Below are 22,911 nucleotides of genomic sequence, written 5' to 3'. Positions count from 1 at the left end.
GACTGCTGTGTGGGTCCAGCCTCACTCTACTTAACGAGGCCACGGGATGCTCTTTCTGTCTTTTTTTTTTTTTTTCCCTTTCCCCTGCCTGTTTTTAAATTCCTCCCAGCAGTGAAGTGCTTAGAAGCTTGGAAGCTAGGCGGCGGTTACAGCTGGAGGTGTTAGGATTATTCGGGTGTGGCAAGGTTGGTGGAGCAGATAATAGCCATAGTTTGTCATTCACAGGTTCCAGGAGGAGGAGACAGCCATACAGGGTCCCTTGGGGAAGCACTGGGATTGTTTAGGACACAGAGGAATAGCATGCCAGCTTGAATAATGTCAGTGGGCTCTGGGGCATGGCAGACGCTGAGTGGTGTGACATGTGGCCCAGGCTTGATGAGCATAGTGGTTGGGGACCCAGAGGGATGGCACCTCCTGAACTGATAGGTGTGGGAGAGGTGCACCCTGAATTGGTTCTTGCAGGCAGTGCATTTGCTATCTTTAGAAGTTGGCTAGGCCCGGGGAAGAGCACAGTAAGAGTCAAAATGTCAGCATAGAAAGCATGCTCAGTATGAGGAGTCTGAACAGAATCCTTTAACTAGTCTTCACCCCATCAATCACACACGGCTGACAGGCCCCCCCAGGGCAAGCCTTAGCAGAGACTTCCTCCCCTATCCCAAAGCCCGCTGTGCCCAGTCCTGTAAAAGAAGCCTTGAAATTAGAGCGAGTGTGAGAAGGAAGGAAGCCACTGGGGTGCGCCACCCTGATGGTCTGTGTTCTGTCCCTTCCAGCCAAGACAGACACGGCCTTCAAGGCGTTCCTGGATGCCCAGAACCCCAGGCAGCAGCACTCCTCTACGCTGGAGTCTTACCTCATCAAGCCCATCCAGAGGGTCCTCAAGTACCCGCTTCTGCTCAGGGAGCTGTTTGCGCTGACCGACGCGGAGAGTGAGGAACACTACCACCTGGATGGTGAGGCTATACCTTACACACACACACACACACACACACACACACACACCACTCACACACCACGGCACCTGTCCCAGCCTGGGCTCTGCACAGCCCCTTCTCAATGCCTGTGTTCTTCTAGTGGCCATCAAGACCATGAACAAGGTTGCCAGTCACATCAATGAGATGCAGAAGATCCATGAAGAGTTTGGGGCTGTGTTTGACCAGCTGATTGCCGAGCAGACGGGAGAGAAGAAAGAGGTGAGAAGCTGTACAACAAACTGGGGCGGGGGCGGGGAGGATGCAACACAAATGCACCTCACCTCCAAAAAGCATCCCACGACAGACCAAAGTATAGATACCACAAAAGTACTATTTGGTAAGCCAGTGAATTTTACTGGGGTTACTTACAGGAGTGTGGGTGAGGGGTTACTTACAAGAGCAGAAATGACTCAAAGACAACTGCATCGCCAAAGCCCAGCCCAGCATGGATGAGAACTCACAAAAGCAGGAAATCTGGAGCACACTGCGCAGCCTGCAGGCAGCTCAACAGGTTGGAGAGTGTCCTTCCCAAGTGACTCAGTTGATCTAAATTTCTTCCAGGCTGCTCAGCTGGTTTCTGCTTCTTCCAGGAGACTGGTCTTTTTGCATCCTGGCTTGTCTGAAAGTGACTCTGAGTTGACTTTTTTTTTTGCTTACTCTAGGAGGGAGGGGCCCAGTGAATCTGGTTAGTTTCAGGGACTTCCTGAAGCTGTTTTGAGTTATTTCCCTCCTGTTTTGAGGAGTTTCCTGGGAGATGAAATGCTTCAATCTTGAGGAAACTGCTGTACAAGGACGCTTGTCTTTGAAGCCTGTGTGTCATAGTTTCTTTTCCCATTGTTTTGGTAAAATAGTCAGACTGCAGCACTGTAAAAGGGGGTGTATGTTGACTCACAGGTCAGGGTAGAGTTCCCCATGGCTGGGGTGGCAGAGGTTGAAGGAGCTGGTGCCATTGTGTTGTAAGTCAGGGAGAGAGCAGTGCTCACGTGCTGTGGTCCACTTGCCCTCTCTGTTTACCCCGTCCAGGATCCCTGCCCGCAATCAAGGTGAGCCTTCCCGAGGCAGTTCAGACAATCTCTTAGTCATCCTCTGAGGCCAGCCTTAACCCGGACAGCCCTTCAGAGGAGTACCCCACAATCTGCCTCCTAGGCACCAACCTGACAGTTATGCTCAAGGCTACACGTGAATTTTTGTTTCTACCCGAGCTGTTTCTTGGTAGAATAAACATGTTTCTGAAGCTCTGCTCTTTGCCTTTGGGGTGTCTGGTCTTACTAATCTGTAGTGCATGAGGAAGTGACTGTCCTTACCCAGTCTGGGCTGTTTCTGTGAATGCCATCGAAGGGCCCAGAGTAGAATATCTGCTATTTATCAAGTACCAGCCGCATAGTTGGTACTTGACAAATGATTCTTAAGCAGGTGCTGGCGCCAGTGACCATAGTTCCCGTCAGCATAATAAAAATTCTGTTTGAAAGAAGCAGTGACTGCCAAGCGGTGGTGGTGCAGGCCTTTAATCCCAGCACCCAGGAGGCAGAGGCAGGCAGATCTCTGAGTTCAAGGCCAGCCTCATCTACAAAGCGAGTCCAGGACAGCAAGGCTATGCAGAGAAACCCTATCTTGAAAACCCAGCTGTGTGGGTGGGTGGGTGGGAAACAGATGACAACAAAGAAGCAGCACAGGTCCACACACTAAGAAAGGCTTAACTGCATCAAAAATTGTGTCTGTGTTACCTGGTGACTACTGAGTGAATTTTAAAGATAATAGCAGTCACGGCCGTCGGGGTATCCCTCGATTCAGCTGGAGAGTTTTTTCCATTCTGCCTTCTGCTTCCACTGAGGGAGGGAGAGGGAGTGTGTGCTTCTGCCGCAATCAGGAGGGTGAGAACAAAGCTGGGGAAGAACACTCCTCCCCATGAACACAGAGGGCCATTATCCAGCTGTCTGGGTTTTTTAACCACATATATTTGTGGGGTGTGGATACCACAGCATTTGGAGGTCAGAGAAGAGCTTGCCAGAATCCATTCTCTCCTTTGGCCAGCAAGTGCCTTTAGCCACCGGGCCCTCTTGCCAGACCCAGGCTTATTTACATATGCTTGGTGAAACAGGATAGGTCTTCAGACTGTCAAAAAGATAACGTGGAGGAGGCAGTGAAGTGAAAATGAGATAGAGATGTGAAAATGAGCTTGTGAAAATAAGCACTTGGATTTGTATGCATGCAGCAAAGAGCTCCTGGGGTGAGTTGTTGGTGAGGGCAAGCTGGGTTTTCTGCAGCTGGAGGGAGTCAGTGAGGGCCACTGACGGAAGCTGCGTATCTGCCCCTCTCACCTCATGGAGTTGGGATTGCTTCAGAGCACCATGCTTGGTGCTGAGAGCCTGGGGAAGCACACTGCAGAGGATGTGTCCTTTCTGACTGAAATGCATCCTTTGCACTGTGTCCTCAGCTTAGAAGCAATAATTTTATGCATCAAGGTTTGGAAAGGACAAATGCTGCTGCTTTGGAATATGTGTTCACTCTTCTGTAAAGCATTTGTAGTAATTTAAAAATGTTCCTAAGTACAAAAAAAATTTTTTTTTTTAAGATAACTCTATAGTATCAGAACATAGCCTGGCATGGTTAGCTAGACAGTGCCACATGGTTGCCACTGGGAGGTCGAAGCAGGAGGACCAGGAGCTGGGGCCTTCCAAGAATAAAACTCTAGGGAGAGTGAGCCTTGGGGTTCGTGCCAAGACCATTGGCACGTGTGCATCGCCACTGTAGCCATGTATGCAGTAGTGCAGATATGGCGGGTGCGTGTGCGGTGCCCAGATTCTCCTCATCCTCACGGGATCGTTTCTTAATCCAGGTAATGCCCTTTCATTGGCAGCATTCAGTAAAAACCTGGTAAGCTGTGAGGAAGTTGTGAGCAGTTAGGAATATTGGGCAGTGGCTGAAGATTTATGTTAAAATGGCCACATCTTAGGGACACAGGTCACCTGATTCCTGTTTCACAGCCAACTTTTGTTGGGATATCACTGAAGATAGATACGTTCACAGAAAGCAAAGCTGGTAAGGAAATTATGATAAGCCTGGACCTTCAGTGCTCCTCACATCCTGGGTTATACTTGGGGAGTTTATCTGGAGCCTACAGAGCATCACTTTTGCCCCAGCAAATTAGAAGAAGCTGGGGTAGGAGTGGGTGGCAGAGATTTTTCCTTAGAGGAGTGCCTCCCGTAGCCTAATTCAGTGAGGCATTGTGGCCCATTAATGCATGCCTCCTCACAGAATTTACTGTGGAGGCTTCAAAGGAAGATTCAGAAGGGCTTTGCAGACCAAGGGAAGAGGGTGGGCAGAGGAGCAGCCTGAGCCTCCTGGTGCCCTCACCACAGTGGAAGGTTGTCAGGACATCCCAGGAGTTACAGCAGCCTGTTTTCACTCATGCCCTCGAAGCCTTCCTTCTAGGATAGATGCTTTGAGGATTCAGATCCTGTCCTGGGTATTCATGGCAGGGCTAGCAGAGGGCTAGTAGACACATTATGCCACATCCACCACCCAAGTTATGGCCACGCCCCAAATCCCATGGGAAAGGGTCCAGATTCTGCCTCGTTTGGCAGAGAGTACTAGAATATCACACAAAAGTTGCATGACACACACACACCACACCACATATGTGCTACCCATGCCTGATACACATAAATATATATACCATGTGTGTGTATATACACCACAATCACACTCATTGTGTACATATATTACATACATACCAGAATCACATTTATACCATAGTCACGTACATACCACAATGATATACAGATACACATGCACACACATAAAATTTTGTGTCCTGGAGGAGACAGAGTTTGAACCCCCAATTGCAAAGACTTTGTAAAGACAAACTACCTTAAGACTGTATCTCAGGACATTTCCTGAGAACCTGATTACATGTATCCTCTTCCATGGGAGCAATGTGGGGACCAGATGGTGGAGACTAGGTCCCTTGGCTGCTGATGTCCTGGGTTGATATGTTACTTAATATCTATAAGCATATTAATAATTGCTTAATATTTTTACCCTTGGTAGTGACATGTCTCAGCAATAATTACAGCAATTATAACTCCATCGAGGGAGGCAGTACCTCTATTCAGTCCCAACGGAGCCAGTCGGCATCACAGCCGCTGTCTCTGGTGGCCAGAGCAAGAAGTGACACTGCGTTGTGTTGAGCAGGCTGCCAGGTTGTTGCTGTGCTTGAGAAGCGGCAGAAGCTCCGTGGGATCATCTGCAGCCCTGTCAACGGAGCTGTTTGTCCTCCAGAAGTCTTAGAGACCCAAAGAACTGAAGCGAGTGGTTGCAGATGGGGCCTGACGAGGCATACGGGAGGGACCTACAGTGGTTCGAGGCACTGACCCACGGGAAAGGCTGTGGGCTGTGAGAGTTACCTGTAACCACATTGCATGAGGGCACCCCAGGGGGGGGGTGCTAGTTTTTTCTTAATTTGGCACAAGTAGAGTTATTTGAGAAGAGGAGGAGAGGAACTCCACTGAGAAAATGCCTCTGCCAGCTTGCCGGTAGCAGATCTGAGGGCATTTTCTTGATTAATCACTGATGTGACGGCCCAGTCCTCAGCAGACTAGTACCGTCCATGGGCAGGTGGTCCCGAGGTGTGTGAGAAGACGGGCTGGACAGGCCAGCAAGCGGCAGTCCTCCATGGCTTCTGCTTCAGCTCCTGCGTCCACGCCTTTTCACCCTAACTACTCATTCACCACACGTGGCGGACACACCTGGGCAGCTGGACGTGACAAAACTAGAATCCAAACAAAACTGGAATGAAGTTTTGTTTCTCTCTTTACAATCTCGTGGATAGTTGAGCTATGTCTCCCCCACCCTCGCTCTCGTTAGTTGAACTCTTTGCCTTTTGAATGGCAAAGAAGCACATTGGCTTTTGTATCTGAATTGGTCACATCACTGCTCTCGGGCTTTGGAGCCTATAATTAGATAAACCAAGTATCATGACATTGTAACAGTTGATTTGATATCCAAGATGGCTCTTAAGTGACAATGGACAAGCAGCGCTTACGGTGTGGATACCCTGGACCCCAGGATAGTTAAAGTGCATGAATGTCTCTGTGAGGATTTTTCATCGAATGTTTTCTGATCTCCCATGACCACTGGCAATAGAATCATGCCCTGCCGGGTATGAACACAAGGCTGCCACTGGCCTCTATGCTTCATCACATCTGCTCAGGTCTAAAACTAACCCTTGTCTGAGTCTGTTTTACACTTGACCGTGAAGACAGTCCAATTAGAGTTTGGCCACATGGTCTCGGAGGCGTTCCCCGTCTATTCCTCATGAGCATGGCAAGAAATCCTCAGAATCTTTTCCCCCCTTCTGAAGAGGAGTAAGTTTTCCTTGAAATGAATCAGGAGAAGGAAAACTGATTTGATTCTGCTATTGCTGAAGACTGACTGCACTGGTGTGACTCCATGGGCCTTTCAATGGGCGTTTGTCGTGCACCACCAATGCCATTAGCTCTCCCTGAGATACTGCCTTCACTGGATACGAAAGTGTTAGTTTTATAGGCTGGATCTTAGCAGTTGCTGTATGGGGACCCAGGCTTATACCCTTTTGTCATCGCATTCCTACCATTTTGATAGACATAAAACAAAGAAAAAAATAAGAACTTTTAAAAAAATTGCCCTCCCCCATGTAGGTTTTGATAATTTAGAAGATTTCTGTTCTAGTTTAGACATGTCATGATTAACAAATATTTTTTTATTAATATTTCATTAGATTATTTCTAGGTCAAACAAGGCAAAGACATTATTTAGCAGGACTAGCTGTCATGATATCTACAGTTTCAAAAGGGAATGGTGTTTACTGACACAAAAAGTGTTTTTTAAATGTGATGGGTCATTCTCTGTATTACTTTTAATTTTTTTCATGTATATTAATAAGTGAGTATTGTACTGGATGTTTTTAAACTTAAAGTGAGATTATATACTGATAAACCTATGCTCAGATAGAAATATCTAACTCAAAAAATAATTACTCAATAAACTCTGCAAGTTAAAATATTATGTCAAAGCCCCTCACCCCCACACACATATCGGTACACACCTTTAATCCTAGTACTCAGGGAGGCAGAGGCAAGCAGATCGATGTGAGTTTGAAACCAGCTGGTTTATGAAGAGAGTCCAGGTCAGCCAAGGCTACACAGAGAGACCGTATCTTGAAAAACCAAAACCACACCAAAACAAAACAAAAATTAGGTCAAAGCATGTAAAGCCCAAGCCTCTGTTTCTAGTACACAACATGATATTTGGTTCATACACATATTGGGGAATGACCAAATAAAGCTCTTTAGTGTATTTTTCTGCAACTACTAAGCAAGTATTTTTTATTGAACTCTATTTTCATGAACTCTAGTTCATTGCCTTACTGCATGTTAAAACTGTATGCAGACCTGCGTATGGATCACACCCCTAAGTAAGCTTGTGACGTCTCTGATTTGCAGGTCGCAGACCTGAGCATGGGTGACCTGCTGTTGCACACCACTGTCATCTGGCTGAACCCGCCCGCCTCGCTGGGAAAGTGGAAGAAGGAGCCAGAGTTGGCCGCCTTCGGTATGTGTCAGGAGAGGGTGCTGAGGATGGGAAACAGCTGACTTATTTTTCCAAACAAAGAGTAGTCCTTTCCCAAGAGATGGTGTATTACAGTGAAGCTAATTATAGCTTGTTGCTCCAGCCACCAATGTCTTCCAAATAAATGTAAACAATTATAAATTAAACCTTCTCGCTAAATGTGGTCCAGTGTGGTAGCCGCTCAGCTGAATGTGTGGGCATGTTGTGGAGACACAAGCAGAGAAGTGATTTGTTTTTTTCTTTACATCGTATTTTTAAAAAAATCATTTTACCTGCTAGTCCACATGTCCATGAACTGACAGTAAATTAAGAAAAGTCAAATGAAAAATTGAGAGCAAACTGTTTCTGAGACCCCAGAGCCTGGATCTTTTATTTCATCCTGGCTCCACATTGCTTTATGTAATGCCAAGATGTAGGAGGCCATTTCTCAGCTGACCTATTGCTGTGACTGGGTCTCCATGGGTTATAAAAGACATCTCAGTCATGTTGCTAATGCTAGTGAAAACAGACTTGCTTGTGCTTTGTTTTGATAAGCCATTTCAGGGAGGTGCAGGTGCAGATCACTTAGAAGTCTACTGAACCCATGTTTTTGAGGGAGAAAACTTAGGTTAGCATGCTGGGAAATGTGAGTAGTTCTGGAGCTCCAGCTCCAGGCTGGCAGTGTAGGTGTGAATGCTCTTGCAGGGTTGGTCCTTTCCAGGGATGGGTTAGCAGCCCCTGCTTCTGTTTTACAGGGCATTTTGTCCCTAGCTTTTCCTAGAAGGTTCAGGCTAGGAACTCTAGCTGTTGCCACCCTCTCACCTGATGTTGTGAAAGGGCGGTAGTTGCTTATTGCTTTTTTCCCCTGAATGTTATTTTTTTCCATGATGCAATTCCCAAATGGAACTGTCCAGTAATATTTGAATCAGTGTTAAATATGAGTATTTGTTGCCCCCCCCCAGAACCATTAAATATTAGTGATATTTCTAAAATTTTCAAGTTGCTGCTGAATCTCTTAAAGACATTGCATTAAAGAAAAATGTGGCAAGAGATCAGGACAGAATACAGCATCACAGAGCACGAGGGTATCCTATGGTGTGGTTAGTCTTAATTAGTGGTATTCGAGAGACTGTAGGGCTTGCTTCCTTTTTGTATGACCTCTGTGTCCTAGACTGGGAGAGAGGGCGCCTCGGTGTCTCCCATGCTCCTTACTGTCTTTATGGGTCGTGGGGCACTGTAGGAAGGGAGTCAGCCACCTGCTTCAGTCTCGCAGCTCCAGAGTGAAACATTAGGATAGTTCATGACTTTACCTCTTGAGTTTTGCAGATTTCATATAGTTAGAAACAAAAAGATTTAGAAGCAGAATAATTTGAATGGGAGAAAGTCAGAGGTCGGCAGACTCTTCTGTTGAAGCCACTTAAGGAAACCTTCGGTCTCTGGACTGAGAGACCACAGGCTTTGAAGGGATAAAGATGGGTGAGACAGCAGTGTTGCGTGCAGAGGTAGCAGGAAGGCCAGGGTTCACTAACCCATGCTATAAGTGGTAAGGTATGGTGTGGTAGGTGACACTTGTTCCACCTGCATTCCGCTGCTCCTTGTTTCCTTGGCTACACACAGGAGGCAGTGTTAGGCAACTGATGTAGAGAGGCCAGGCCCAGCCCGCCCAGATGCAAACACAAGCTGTGCTTCCCAGCTCGGTGTACCTTATTGGTGGCAAACTCATCAGGGTCTTTGGTTTGTGGGATAAAACGTTTGAAAGGCTCTGTGATTAGAGGCAAGCTTGCCATTACTCAGATACTCTTTTCAGAATAACAGTAAAAAGAGAAAAGAGGAGGAATTTAAAATCAGGATTATGAAAAAAGTCTGACTGTCGTCATGAAGAGCAGTGTTTGACTAAGTCATGGATTAGTTCATTAAAGGTGACATCTGTGGTTTCAACTAGTTAGGCAGAGCTAACCAAGCCTTAGAAATACCTTCTGAAGTTAGGAAGAGTTGCCTTGAGGGAAGTAGGTTAATGACTATTGATCAGGCAGCTTTGGGGTGACAGTCTGGTTGTCCTTTAGTTTTAAACTGTAGTTTTTTTAGGACATAGTGCAGCATTCTAAAATGGATGCTGTCTTGCTGCCACTGGCCCCTTGCGTCACATAATGGGAATTCTGTACTGAATGCTAATGACCCCCACTGTAAAACACAGGTACAGAAATAGTTGTGTTTCAGGCTGACAAGGCAATCTTAGGGCTCAAGGTCATAGCTAAAGGGGTTGAATAATATCACAGGGTAGACAGGAGGCAGGTGGAAGTGCTCCTTCTCTGACAAGAGGGAACCCCGCCCTATCCAAAGAAAGATGGAAAATAAGCCATGTGCTTTGTGGTCACCTCCAGAGGCTTAGAGCCTGTGCCCTTCCCTGAGAATGATCGATCTGTTATTCATGTTGGACAGACTAGTCAGTGTCTCCTCCAGCTGCCACAAGTCTGGACCACTCCTTGGGGTCAGAGAATGAAACTTTCTTGGGGTATTGGGGCAGTAGAGCTCAGTACCAGATGCTTCATTTCAGTGAAGCCTTCTAGCTGTGTTCACATGGCAAAGAAGCCAAAATGTCTCCTGAGCCTCTTTGTTTTGTTTTTCAAGACAGGGTTTCTTTTTGTAGGCTTGGCTGTCCTGGAACTCACTCTGCAAACCAGGCTGGCCTCACACTCAGAGTTCCTCCTGCCTCTGCCTCCCCGAGTGCTGGGATTAAAGGAGTGCCTTGAGCCTCCTTTTTAAGATCATTAACTCTAATCACAATGGCTGATCCCATGTTGGTCCCTTTCCAGAGCTCCTGCTTCTAAAGCCATTACATCAGTGAAGTAGTTGCTTGCCGTTGCTATGACAAAACACCTCAAGCAAGGCAGTTTCTAGAAGGAAGGGTTTGTTTGGCTTATGATTCCAGAGAGAGTCTGTCGTGGCAGAGGAAGCATGGCAGTGGACAGCCAGAGCAAGAGCTGAGAGAGCACATCTTCAACCACACCCAGGAAGCAGAGAGAGAGCAAAGTGGAAGTAGGACAAGGCTGTAACTCTCAAAGTCAACCCCAGTGATGTACTCTCTCCAGCAAGGCTCAGTCTCCTACAGGTTTCATAACCTGCCCAAATAGGACAACCCACTGGGCACCAAGTGTTTAAACACCCAAGCCTGTGGGGAACATTTCTCTTTCAAACCACCACAATCTGGGATTGGTTTCAGCCATATAGGTTTTAGGGGAACCTAGATAGACATTTAAACTAATGACTGTGACACAACCGACCAGGAATGGGCAGGAATCCTCTTTCCATCCCTTCTAGATGCCGACCCTATGTCTCCCTTCAGATCCTTGCCACATTAGCCAGGCCTGACATCACTTACAGACTTCTCTGGAATGTGATTCATAACTCATGTCAGAAGTAACACTGCTCAAAAGGGTCTTACTCTATTGGGAAGAACTGGGATTCTGTTCTATTTCATAAACTAATTTTCATTACCTTAGGTCAAAAAGATGAATTTTATTTCCTGATTTAGAAAGACCATGTGTATTAGCTAGAGAATGAGGAGGAGACATAAACAGAGAGGGATTTAATTCGCATAAATGTAAATCACTTTAAGTAACTATTAAAGGCATTTGTACTTGTCCTTAAGCTACTACAATTAGCACAACTAAGTTGGAACCTTAAAGTAATAAAGCTAAAATACACTTAACTTTTTCCCTTTGGTAGAGGGTATTTCCATTTATTTAGGCTTTCTCTACTTAAAGGCAGAAACTGTTTTTCCCAGCAGGCTTTGACTTTCAGATGTGTTACCTAAGGTCAAGGTGGGTGGGGGTCCAGGCCCTGGGATCTCCGTGCTCTCACAACTGTAGCAGTGCTGCCGTAAGTTCCTACAGTCAAGTGTGGATGCCTGCGCATTTCCTGTAACTGCTCTTGTTGTTCTTCACTTGCAGTCTTCAAAACTGCCGTGGTCCTTGTGTATAAAGACGGTTCCAAGCAGAAGAAGAAACTTGTAAGCGTCCTCACTACATCCCATAGCTTCCAAGTGCCCCTGTCTGCTTCTCAGTTGTGTCTGCATAGTTCTACCCTTGTCAGCAGAAGCCTCCTGTTTCCTTTATAAGTGACCCTAAGCCCTCTGCAGGGGACCCTGGTCTGCTTCCTTCCCGCAGACAGGCTCATGTGTGGAGCATGCCAGTGGATACATACTGAGCCTCCCCATGGCCAGAACCCTTCTAACTACTCTTGCTTTTCTCTGTTTCCCTCATTCTTGTGTGAGATTCACTCTTCTTCCTGTCTCTTTCTCACCCCCTTTGCATTTAATTAGCAAAGCTGTTTGCACACCATCACATTTATCATGCAGCCTCTCGCATGCATCTGCCAGAGAAGCCAAGAGTGCATGGGGTCATGTGATATTTCTTTGGCTTGCACTGAGTTCCTGGGTCTGCCACTGATGTGGAAAATGTGGGAGCTGCTCCAGGTAGATCACCTCGCCCTTAAACAGCAGGCTGCTTCTCTCCTGCAGGTTGGCTCTCACAGGCTGTCAATCTATGAGGAGTGGGACCCTTTCCGGTTCCGACACATGATCCCGACTGAAGCTTTGCAAGTACGAGCTCTGCCAAGCGCAGGTAAGCACCGATACGTACTAGGTTTCTAATTCTTCTTTTCCTTTTTATATTAAACAGTAGTATGTGTTTAATATAAAAATATATGTATGTATGCATATGTGTATGACATATGTATGCATGCGTCATGTCACTTCTGGGGAGGTGAGAAGACAGCCTGCAGCAGTTGCTTCCCTTACCCAACATCTGGGACTCAGGGTTCATACTTGGGTCATCGGACTTGGGAACAGGCACCTTTACCTGCCCAGTCATCACTCTGGTCCTTTCTTCTGTGTGTGAGTTGTCTGTATATCCATGCTTGCTCATCTTTTATCTTCTGTGCTTAACTAACTCTTCCCTCCATCTTCTTGCCTCACACACGATAATATATATATGTATATTTATAAAGTATATCTTTATAGCTTTCCTTAAAGATTTATTTATTTTAAGGCACAAGTGTTTTGCCTGCACGTGTGTATGTGTGCCGTGTGTGTACTTGGTGGTGCCTGTAGAGATGAGAAGGCATTGGCTATTGGGGAGCTGGAGTTAGAGATGTCTGTGAACCCCCATGTGTGCTGGCTCCTCTGGGAGAGCCCCACGTGTTCCTCACTGATGAACCATCTCTCTAGGCCCCTTGTATTAATTAAGAACTTAATATATTTTGATTATATTCACTCCCCTCCCCAACTCAACAGTAACCCACCAAGTCTAATTTGTGCTCCCTGTACACTCAGGAGCCTGGGGTCTCTAATGGAACACGTGGACCTACCGAGGACCATGCCCTTAAAGGAAACTGCCTCTCCCCCTCCAGAAGCTGGACTCTCAGTAGCCTCTCTGCTCCATGTAGGGGCTTGTGAGCTCCTGCCTTCCTGCTAGCGTGTTCCCTGCACTGTCTCTTTGTCAGCAGCTTGGCTAACTAGTGAATAAATGAACGAATAAACCAAATGAGCGAGAGAGCTGACTGGATGTGTGGGTGTATTCTCTTTGGAATCGTTCTAAGGGATTTCACACTTGATTTACAGGGAATTTGCAGGTGCTCTGGGATCATAGATCTATAGGAGCTGCGACAGTATTTTGAGGTTTAGGCCCTTAAATGCTAGTGGTGTCTTTAAGAAGATTGTTTTATGTGTATTGGAGTTTTGTTTGTTGGTATTCTGTCCACCATGTGCATGCAGAACCTGTAGAGGCAGAACCCCTGTAACTAGGGTTACACTTGTGAACTGTGGTGTGGGTGCTGGGAAATGAAGCCAGGTCCATGGGAGAGCAGCAGGCTTAACCGTTGCGGCATCTCTGCAGACCCCGATGCCTTTTAAAGCTTTATGAATTATCTGAGCATATTTCCTCATACCAGGCTTATAAATGTGGAGGTTGATTTCTATGGCAATCTGTAGTCTTCTTAGCCAGGAATTTTGCCTTCATTAAGGACATAACTTCACATTCTGAAAACAAAGCAGTCTTTGTGGTAATGACATTTTATTCTCCCAACCTCTGTTTTTTTCATTCAAATCAAATTTAAATCCTTCTAGATGAAAGTATATTTTAGCTGAACTACAAAGACTGGTCGCAGTGTTACATTTTGAGTACATTCCAGTGGACTTGAGAGTCAGTACTTGGAGTTTCTAGAATCTTCTCAGCGTGGGGAAGTTTGGCAGATAGTGACATAGCGGGGGAGCGTTCTGTGGCCAGGCTTCTGAACCTCTGGGTGAGACGAGGCCTCGAGGTGTGCAGTGAGTGGCTCCTCTCACTAACACTGTCTTCATGACCTGACGTAATGCAGCATGGCCGACATGACAGAGCTCACGGACCTCTACCCACGGATTCCGTGCCCGAGCGTTCAGCCAACAGTAGCTGGCTCTGTGCATAAAGGCTTTGCTGCCAACCCTGACGACCTGCGTTTGGTCCCCAGGACCCTGCGGGTGAAGTAGAGAACAGTCTCTGGCTTTCCCTTGCAGGCACACGTGTGCTCACAGTAAGTTCACGAATGTGAAAAGATTCTTAAAAATACAGAGAGCCTTTTTTTTTCTTAGCACATTTTTGTTCTTTTTTTGTGGGCAGCTTGGGAAAGGTAGCAAAGGAATCTGTTTAAGTCACCCGGGTAGCCTATCTGTCATTAGGTGTGGTGACATAAAGAAAGGACTCCCAAAACATATGCCAGTGCAGGCCTCCTGTGCCTGGGCCTGATGAAGACACCCACTGGAGTCCCAGGCCCTGCTTAGCCCAAAAGAGCTTAGCCCAAAAGAGCCTAGCGCCTGACTGAAATAGTTCAGGCAAAGAGGCTGTAGAAGCAGAATGGAGTCTTTAGTGTGATCCATCTTCTAGACCATCTGGAAGATTTTCAGTGTTTTATTAACATTTAGTGTGTGTGTGTGTGTGTGTGTGTGTGTGTGTGTGTGTGTGTGTGCTGGGAACTTAACACCAGGCTTTGGCAAGAGCCTCAGGCTCTTAGCTCCTTCGACATCTCTTCACTCTTCAGCGCCTCCCCCCGCCCCATTCTGTTTTTTTTTTTTTTTTTTTTTTTTTTTTTTTTTTTATAGCGCACATTGAGCTTCTAGAGTCTTGTCTCTTTAACTCAGGGTGGAGTTAAGTAACTTGGGTCTCAAGTTGCCTTGCATTGTTTTTGCAGACACCAAGCATGAAAAATTCATCTGCAAAAAAAAAATGCAAATAAGTCCACCCAAAATATGCCTAACATGACATTTTTTTTTAACCCATCTAGATGCAGAGGCAAATGCTGTGTGTGAAATTGTCCACGTGAAATCAGAATCAGAAGGGAGGCCAGAGCGGGTGTTCCACCTCTGCTGCAGGTGAGCTGAGGTCTGGGAGGTCAAGTCCTAGCCAGGGACTGCCCTTTGTGCTTTCTGGAGGGCAGGGTGCTTGACAGGGCTGCCTTGGGGTGCTTCGTGCATTGTTTGCACATCTGTGAGAGTCTGCTGGAGGAGGGAATAGGAGCGGAGGGTCTTCCCAGTATCCTTAACCTTTAGAGACCCTTCAGCACAGGGCTGCTGGCCTCTGTGGCTCATGGGCAGATTCTGAGTGACTCATAACGTGGGTTTTCACTTATTGTTATTAATTATTCCCTTTTCTCCTTTCATCCTTTACTTCCTCTTCTTTTTCCTTCTCTCTTTTCCTCTAGAAACATAAAAATGGCATCTGTCATCCTATGTGGCTTTAAATATGATCCACATTAATTGGCCGTGTGCATTCAGCAGTTAACTCAACATTTACTTCTCTTCACATAGAGTAGCAGTGTGCTGTGTACTGCTTGCAATGATAACAGAATATACCATTATAATTATTCATGATATTTTCATGTTATTGCTGGTATAGTAAAAGACACATTTATCAAACATTAATCTGCAATGTACCTCGTGTTTATTGCTTCCTCAGTTGGACTGAGGGCAGCCACGACTGATAGAGGATGCTCTGCCCAGAACATTACAGAAAGTGCATTGAACATTTTCAGTCTCCACATTCAGATGGGTCACAGCCACGTTATATGTTGGCCATGTCACCTCTATGTTGGATGCCTGGGGCCAACAAGGGGCTGATCTCCAGAAAGCTGTTGGAAGAAGTTAAAAGTTTCCAAGTATTCCTCATGCCTGGAGTACCACCTTTTCTCTTCTACTTATGCTGATCTGTTGGCAGCTTTCTTTGCAATTTTCGTGGTAGACTCTACAAAGTATCCAGCCAGCCTGCTTGTGTATTTATTGCTTATAATTAATAGTAGGTGAAACAGCTTGTGAAAATCATGAGAACTTGGTCAGGTCCAGTGAGTGGCACATACCTGCAAACCTAGCATTAAGAAACTGGAGGCCTGAAGGCTTAAGTTTTAGGCCAGCTTGAACTATATAGTGAAAACCTGATTCAGAATGAACGTGTGTGTGTGAGTGTGTGTGTGTGAGTGTGTGTGTGCACGCACATGAATACATATATGTATGTACACATTGAACATAAAGAAAATGACTCTCACTTAGGAGATATTTTTCTGCTATGACAGTTAGGATTTAGAAGATTGAACAGTTCTTAAGACCCTAGTCTTAATGTGTGAATCAGGACATGGGAAGAGTTGATTAACAGGAGGAAAGAGCAAACACACTGGGATGTCCCTCTGTGGGTGTTCCCCAAAGGTGCAAGTCATTTTCTCCTTAACGTTTTACAGCATGGAAGAAAGGGACTTACATCTAAAGAGCAGAATTTCAGCAACTCCTGGTATTAAATGACTTTGGCCATTATCTATTCATTATTGGTGGACTGTGTCCCAGATTGGCCGTAGAAGGTGATTCGCAAAGCATGAAGGGATGAGAGATTGTGCTTTTTATCTCTGCCATGAGGAGGTAGCTAAGCATAGAAATTGGAGTCCTTGCCTCTTTCACCTTTGCTCTTAGGGACATTTATTTGGCTGTACCTGATGGCATTATCAGTTCCCTCCATTGAGAACTGGTTTCCTAATATGTGTAAATTATCTTTTTGTAGTTCTCCAGAGAGCCGAAAGGATTTTCTGAAGTCTGTACATTCGATCCTTCGAGACAAACACAGAAGACAGCTCCTCAAAACGGAAAGCCTCCCCTCATCCCAGCAGTACGTCCCCTTTGGAGGCAAGAGATTATGTGCGCTTAAAGGTGCCAGGCCGGCCATGAGCAGGGCAGGTACTGTGGGGATTCAGACCTACAAGATCCCCATCACCCCAACTCCACTGTGAGCCTCCAGGGAGCAGGAGTTAGGTGTGGTCTTGTGGGGGAGGAGGCAGGAGACATTCTTCCATGATGTGAGGCTGATTGCTTTGTCTCCTTCCTGGTGGGTTCTGGGGAATCTTCCCTTTGTTGGCTCTCCTTCCCTTCCCTTAACCTTCTCTTGCTGCCTTCTTTTTGGCTGGTGAGCTCATCTGTCAATGGCCAAGCCAGCAGCCAATGCATCCTCTTTGGGAAGAGGCCCTCTTAGCCTGCTTATGGAATGAGAGTCGCTGCTTTGCATGGCAGCCAGCTTGGTTCAGTAAGAAGCAGTGAGTTAAGTCAGCAAAGTCATAGCCCACTATTCTGAGAACACAGGGACTTTGTAATCTGGCAAAAGACAAGCCTGTGCCCAGTGAGGGTTTCATGCTCAAGCATGGTAGACCAGATGACACGGAAGCTGTTGACTCTCGCTTTGTGCCCACAGCTTTAGTTCAGTTTCAGTGTTTGAGGAAGGTTTCAGTTGCTTTTAGAAAAGGGAGTTTACCTGGTCCCCAGGAAACGCTCTTAGAGTGCTTATCCATGTCTCTAGAGCAACAAAGAAGGAACACCATTGCCACCACACGCAAAAGGCAACAGAACATACCCCGGAAGTGTGACACTTTCCTAATACTGGACTTACTTAATGCCATCAACATTCTGGTCGCTCCTTTCCTAAGATGCAGGTCAGAATTTTTCAGGGAGGAGTCTAGTGAAAGAATTTTTTTTTCAAATTTGCAAAAAAGGATTTCTACCTTCTATTACCTTCCTACCAGTTCTCAGTTATGTTGCAAAGGTGTGTGAAAGCTATGACTCGGTGTGTACTTCATAGGCATAATCTACCAACCTTGACGTGGGCTGTTATGTTCTCTAGGTACCATGAGTTTAACTAGTGGGTGTTGGCGAAGGCCACCCTAAGTCTATTCTCCAGTCTTCATGCTTCTTGAAAACCTATACCCCAAAACCCCCAAACTGCAAGGTTCTCCAAAGAGCCTAACAGTTATGCGTGTATCCCTACCACAACTTCCCCAGGAGTACCCTGTAAAAACACTTCATCATTTCATGGCAAGAGAGAAATTTGTCGGTATTTTATGTGCAGCTCTTGCTTGCTGCAGGATGTTTTAAGTGGGAAGTAAGCTCCAGCCTCAGGCACCCTCACCACCAACAGCTTTTGCTGTTAACTTAGGAACCTAAATTCAGAAGTGCATTTACAAAACAAATGAAAAAACAAAACACACACACGCATACGTTTTGTCTATAGGATATACCAATGCCTTTGTCTGATATGTTCTTGGAAATAAAACCACTACCTAGCCTAAACCATTATGAACACCAAGTGAAAGCCACTGTATCATAGCCTGTTGGATTTGTCCAATTGAAAGGTGTTTTGCCTTATGGTTCATTTTTGGCTGACAAATATTTCTCTTCACTCTGCCTTTGAAGTAACTCATGGTCATTACAGTGTCCATGCTTCATGATTTATAAAAATGGCACTTGAGTGATCGGGCAAAGATGGTCTCCCTGAGACTGAAAGGGATGCACTAATGCCAGCTTGGCTACTAGGTGTCCTTTGCATAAATAGCAGACAAGCCTGATTCATTCTGCATTCCACAGGATGTGTCTGTTGTTTGGGTAGCATAAGAACAAATACTCTCCACTTACTCTAGAGTGTGATTGCTTCAGCCAATAACCGAGTCAAAATTTCTCATCCTATAATTTTCTTATGAAAAAATTTAAGACTTAGGGAGCAGCTAAAAGAATTTGTCCCTATATCTAAATTCTATAATTAATATTTTGCTGTGTTTTCACTGTTGCCCACCCATCTGTCTAAGTATATGTACCATCTTATGTGGACACATTTCAAAGGTTCAGACATGACTACCTTTGGCCCCTAAACATGTGATCATGAAGATGATTCTCACTTGTTTCTAGCAAGCCAATAGTGAAGTGGTGTCATTCAGATCCAATGACTGGGGAGAGCCACATGTTGCCCTGCAGTGGGGTTGGGCTCAAAGTAAAGAGACGTTTTTGCTTTTTTTTTTTTTTTTTTTTTCCCCAATGGAGAAGTTCTTTTTCACTTCCTCGAGTTTTGCCTGGGATTTATTTCTAGTCCCCTCTTTAAATAAGAGTGGTGTCCATCTGTTCTGTGTTTGGAGGTGATGGAGCGCTCAGAGTGCTGAGAATAGGATCTTCTGGCAGTTCTGGAGCGGTCTCCCTGAGTTTGAGACTCGGTTTTCAGGAAGGCAGCTCCTAACTGGTATGTGAGGTGCTTTCTCCATGGAAAGCCTGTGTCGCATTTCACCCAGGGTGTCCAATGCAACAGTGGCATAGTTCCCGCAAGAACCAGTGTGTGTGCCTGTGTGCCTATTGGTTACTTGCTTGATTGGTTGCACTGTTTGTTTGCCTTTAGTAATCCTGACTTTCTGGAGGGCAGAGGGGTAAATTAATGAACTCAAAGATTTTAGCTCTGAGTAACTTTCTATAGCCCTTTGTTTCTTGGTGCTAGAGTGGTGTCTATTATTTATTTCTCATTCCACTCTGGTGCTGGTATTTTTATTCCACTGTAAAAGAGCTGACGATTCACAGCGTGTAGTTAGAAGTTAGGACTATGGCTCAGCTTAGCTTCAGCATCCATATTGGACCTTATCAGAAAAGGTGCAAAACCTGTGTCTCTGGGAGCTGATTTTCCACATAGCACCTCTGAGAAGGTGGTGCCTCAGTCTAACTGTGGATCCTCAAGAAACCTTATATTCATGTCCCCAGAAAGGAGTAGCACGCTCGCTGCTCCAGACAGCACAGCGGTGAGGCCGTCCGGACAGCAAAACCCCAGGAGTGTCTCTCAGGCTCACTAAGGACCTATATTCTGGCTAAATGACTCTTGGATAAGCCTGGGGTAACATAGCTCCATGGCATGGGCACAGTCATGCCGAGGACAGTCCAGTATTGCAGCGAGCGGCGGGCATCCGGGCTGCCTATCATATGGGCGCACAGGTTGGAGTAGATTGTTTTCCTCCCTGTGTCCTACAGCCGCTGGTGTTGTCGACTTTCACCCCTTATTCTCTGGGCCTCACCGCTCCATCTGCAGTTTAGACATGAGCAAGGTGGACACCAGGATGGTGAGGGCTAGACCCCAAACTCCTGAGGCCCATTTGCCCTTTACAGTTCTTTTCTTTGCTTGCTGGATTTTCATCTCATGGTAAGGCATGTGGGAGTTTATTTTTATATTTTTATGTGTGTGTGCAGTGTCTGCCCCAAGCAAGTCTCTTGGGAGGAGGAGGCGGCGACTGGCTCGAAACAGGTTTACCATTGATTCCGATGCCATCTCAGCCAGCAGCCCGGAGAAAGAGCCCCCACAGCCCCCCGGTGGCGGGGACACTGACCGCTGGGTAGAGGAACAGTTTGATCTTGCTCAGTATGAGGAGCAGGATGACGTCAAGGAGACAGACATCCTCAGTGATGATGATGAGTTCTGTGAGTCCATGAAGGGCGCCTCAGTGGACAGAGACCTGCACGAGCAGCTTCAGGCTGCCTCCATCAGTCAGCGTGCCCGAGGCCGGAGAACCCTCGATAGCCACGCATCCCGCATGACGCAGCTCAAGAAGCAAGCGGCCCTGTCGGGCATCAATGGAGGCCTGGAGAGTGCAAGCGAGGAAGTCATTTGGGTTAGGCGTGAAGACTTTGCCCCCTCCAGGAAACTGAACACTGAGATATGACTTATTTTTTTGTCCCTTTAGAGAATGTGTATAGGTAGGTTGCTGGCCCCACACTCACTCTGCTCACCCTTCTGTGCCGTCCACGAGAATGTCCCCTTAGGTCGCACTCTTGCACATAGATTTTGGCAGCTGACTTGGGTCTGAAGCCATGTAGCCACCCACCTTCATCATTCTTAATGACATGAGAGAGAATTGTTCAGAATCCCAAATAAGCTCGAGTCCTTTTTTCTGTACCAAGGGCTTTTATTTATTCTCAGTTCATTAGGACCTGAAGACTCAGAACAAACAATTGGTAGCACTGGGAATCGCACTGTTCCCACCCCAGCAGTCTAAGTATCAGAGTGACAGGATGGCACACATGGATGTCACATCCTCTCCCCTCTGAATCCGGTCTCGTAGCTGGGGAACAACCACCTTCAGACACACAGGAAAACGGAACAAACTGAGACATCCGTACAGCTGCAGTGTTGTGACTCCCCCCTCTTCAGTGTCTGAGAATATCTGTGTGTCTTAAGAATGTGTGAGGAAAGGGTGGTCATTTCTGTTTGATGAGCCTTTTGTTATTATTTTTCTTCTGTTTATGTCTATAACTGGTCTTATTCTATGTCAGTGTTGGAAGCTCTAGTTTTACAGAGAATTATAAAGATACCAAACTCCTGGGAAAGAGATCCAAATTTATCACTTAGAGAAGGAAAAAAAGACACTATTTTTTTGTATTTTCCTTGAGATGCAGGGGCACAAATAGAAGAGAATTTTACAGTGTTAGATGTAACTCAGTCTGAAAGTAAGGATATAACCTTTGCTGAGTGAGTGGCAAACGATGACTTTATATTTATATATAAATGGCCAACCGGAAGCTCATGCTAAGAATAAACATTTTTTTCTGAGAAACAGATTTTTTTTTAGATGTATGAATCTATATTTGAAATGAGAGTTTGGTTGGATTACAGGGACAGGGAATGGGGCAGTGTGTGTGTGTATGTGTGTGTGGCACATGGCAGGGGAGGGGAGCCTCCTTTTCATGGGGTTGCCATGGTGATCACTAGTTTCCTTTCCATCAAAATTGCATCTTCATCCATAGATGACTCTCCCCTTCCCTGACAGTCCATGACCGAATCTCAGAACCTCTTCAAAAGCATTCCTTGTGGTTAATATTCCCTTCATGCCAATGAAACAGGGTAAACTTGCTAAGGGGCCTAATCTTCTAAATGGATGTCCAAACAGGAAGAACGAAAACCCATTATAGCACTTTCATTTTTTTAAAAAAAAAGGTTTATAGCTTTTTGTTCCTCCTCCCCATTTCACGATGTCCATTCCCTAAGAAGGGTTTAAATAATATGAAAACTTTCTTTTTGGAAATAAAAATAAATATATATATATCTATATATCTATTTGGTGTTTGATACATCAGTAGGTACTTTAAAGACCTGAATTTTATAGTAGCTTTAGCAGTTATATTTTATAAGAATCAGTTATGACTTTATATTTCCAGATAGAGAGTTCAGAACACAATGCTCTAAGTCCCCGCTTGCTTTCCTGCTCTCCCGTCCTCTATCCCTCCCCTTTTCGGGTTTCCAGGGCTTTGAGCTTGATCTTTTGAAAGTTTTATTCTATTAAAGTTTTTGCTATATCTTCTGGTTTTCTTAAGAAGCTTTAGAATGGTTTCTATGCCCTTTGTATCACTGCATTGTTCATATCATCTCGGGGTCGACTGCGTCTGGATGGAAACTGAAGCAGAGGTGTCGAACAGTCACATTTTCTGGTCTCCGTGCAACATGGCCATCGAAAAATACTGGAAAGTCTGGTGCTTAGAGAGGGTGCCATTGTGTCTTGTACATAAGGTCATGATTTGTGTCTATGTCAAAAGTTCTTATATATTTCTTTTATAAGCTGAAAGAAGGTCTATTTTTATGTTTTTAGGTCTATGAATGGAATGTTGTAAATGCCTGTCCAACAATAAAAGTACTGAAAAGGGCCTGGAAGACCCTGTGCTTTTTTTGGATAGAAGGATGAAGATGAAGTAACTGTAGGAGGGAGATGGTCCAGGAGAGAAAATCCCTGCAGTTGTCCTTTTTTCCTAAGTTATATTAGTTATATTGGTGTGTGTGTGTGTGTGTGTGTGTGTGTGTGTGTATGCATACACATGTGTGCATATGTGTACATGCCGTGGTGTGCCTGTGGAGGCTAGAGAGATAGCCCAGGGAAATCAGTCCTTCCTTTCACCATACCATGCACACACCAGATGATGAACTCAGGGGGCCAGGCGTAGTAGCAGTGGTTTTCCTTGCTGAGCTGTCTTAGTTGCATGTTAAGGCTACACAGTGAGGCCTTATCT

The 22,911-nt window shown here is 45.6% G+C and overlaps 1 protein-coding gene across 5 annotated transcripts in view; it reads left to right on the top strand.

Annotated features, from left to right (window-relative positions):
• Nucleotides 1–22,551, top strand: part of Tiam1 (TIAM Rac1 associated GEF 1) — a 350,431-nt gene extending 327,880 nt beyond the window's left edge. For all 5 annotated transcript variants that reach the window (XM_060370704.1, XM_060370703.1, XM_060370702.1 and 2 more), the window contains 8 exons: nt 771–950; nt 1,072–1,190; nt 7,454–7,562; nt 11,510–11,568; nt 12,079–12,181; nt 14,874–14,961; nt 16,631–16,803; nt 20,107–22,551. In XM_060370704.1, the coding sequence (XP_060226687.1) occupies nt 771–950; nt 1,072–1,190; nt 7,454–7,562; nt 11,510–11,568; nt 12,079–12,181; nt 14,874–14,961; nt 16,631–16,803; nt 20,107–20,576 (1,301 nt within the window). In that variant the 3' untranslated portion in view covers nt 20,577–22,551. The remainder of the gene's footprint in view (nt 1–770; nt 951–1,071; nt 1,191–7,453; nt 7,563–11,509; nt 11,569–12,078; nt 12,182–14,873; nt 14,962–16,630; nt 16,804–20,106) is intronic.
• Nucleotides 22,552–22,911: the final 360 nt, after the last annotated feature.

Source organism: Meriones unguiculatus, chromosome 17, assembly GCF_030254825.1.
Source record: "Meriones unguiculatus strain TT.TT164.6M chromosome 17, Bangor_MerUng_6.1, whole genome shotgun sequence".
NCBI classification, from domain to species: Eukaryota; Metazoa; Chordata; class Mammalia; order Rodentia; family Muridae; genus Meriones; species Meriones unguiculatus.
Note: the sequence above shows the minus strand (reverse complement) of the source record. Positions and strands in the feature narration are given on the sequence as shown.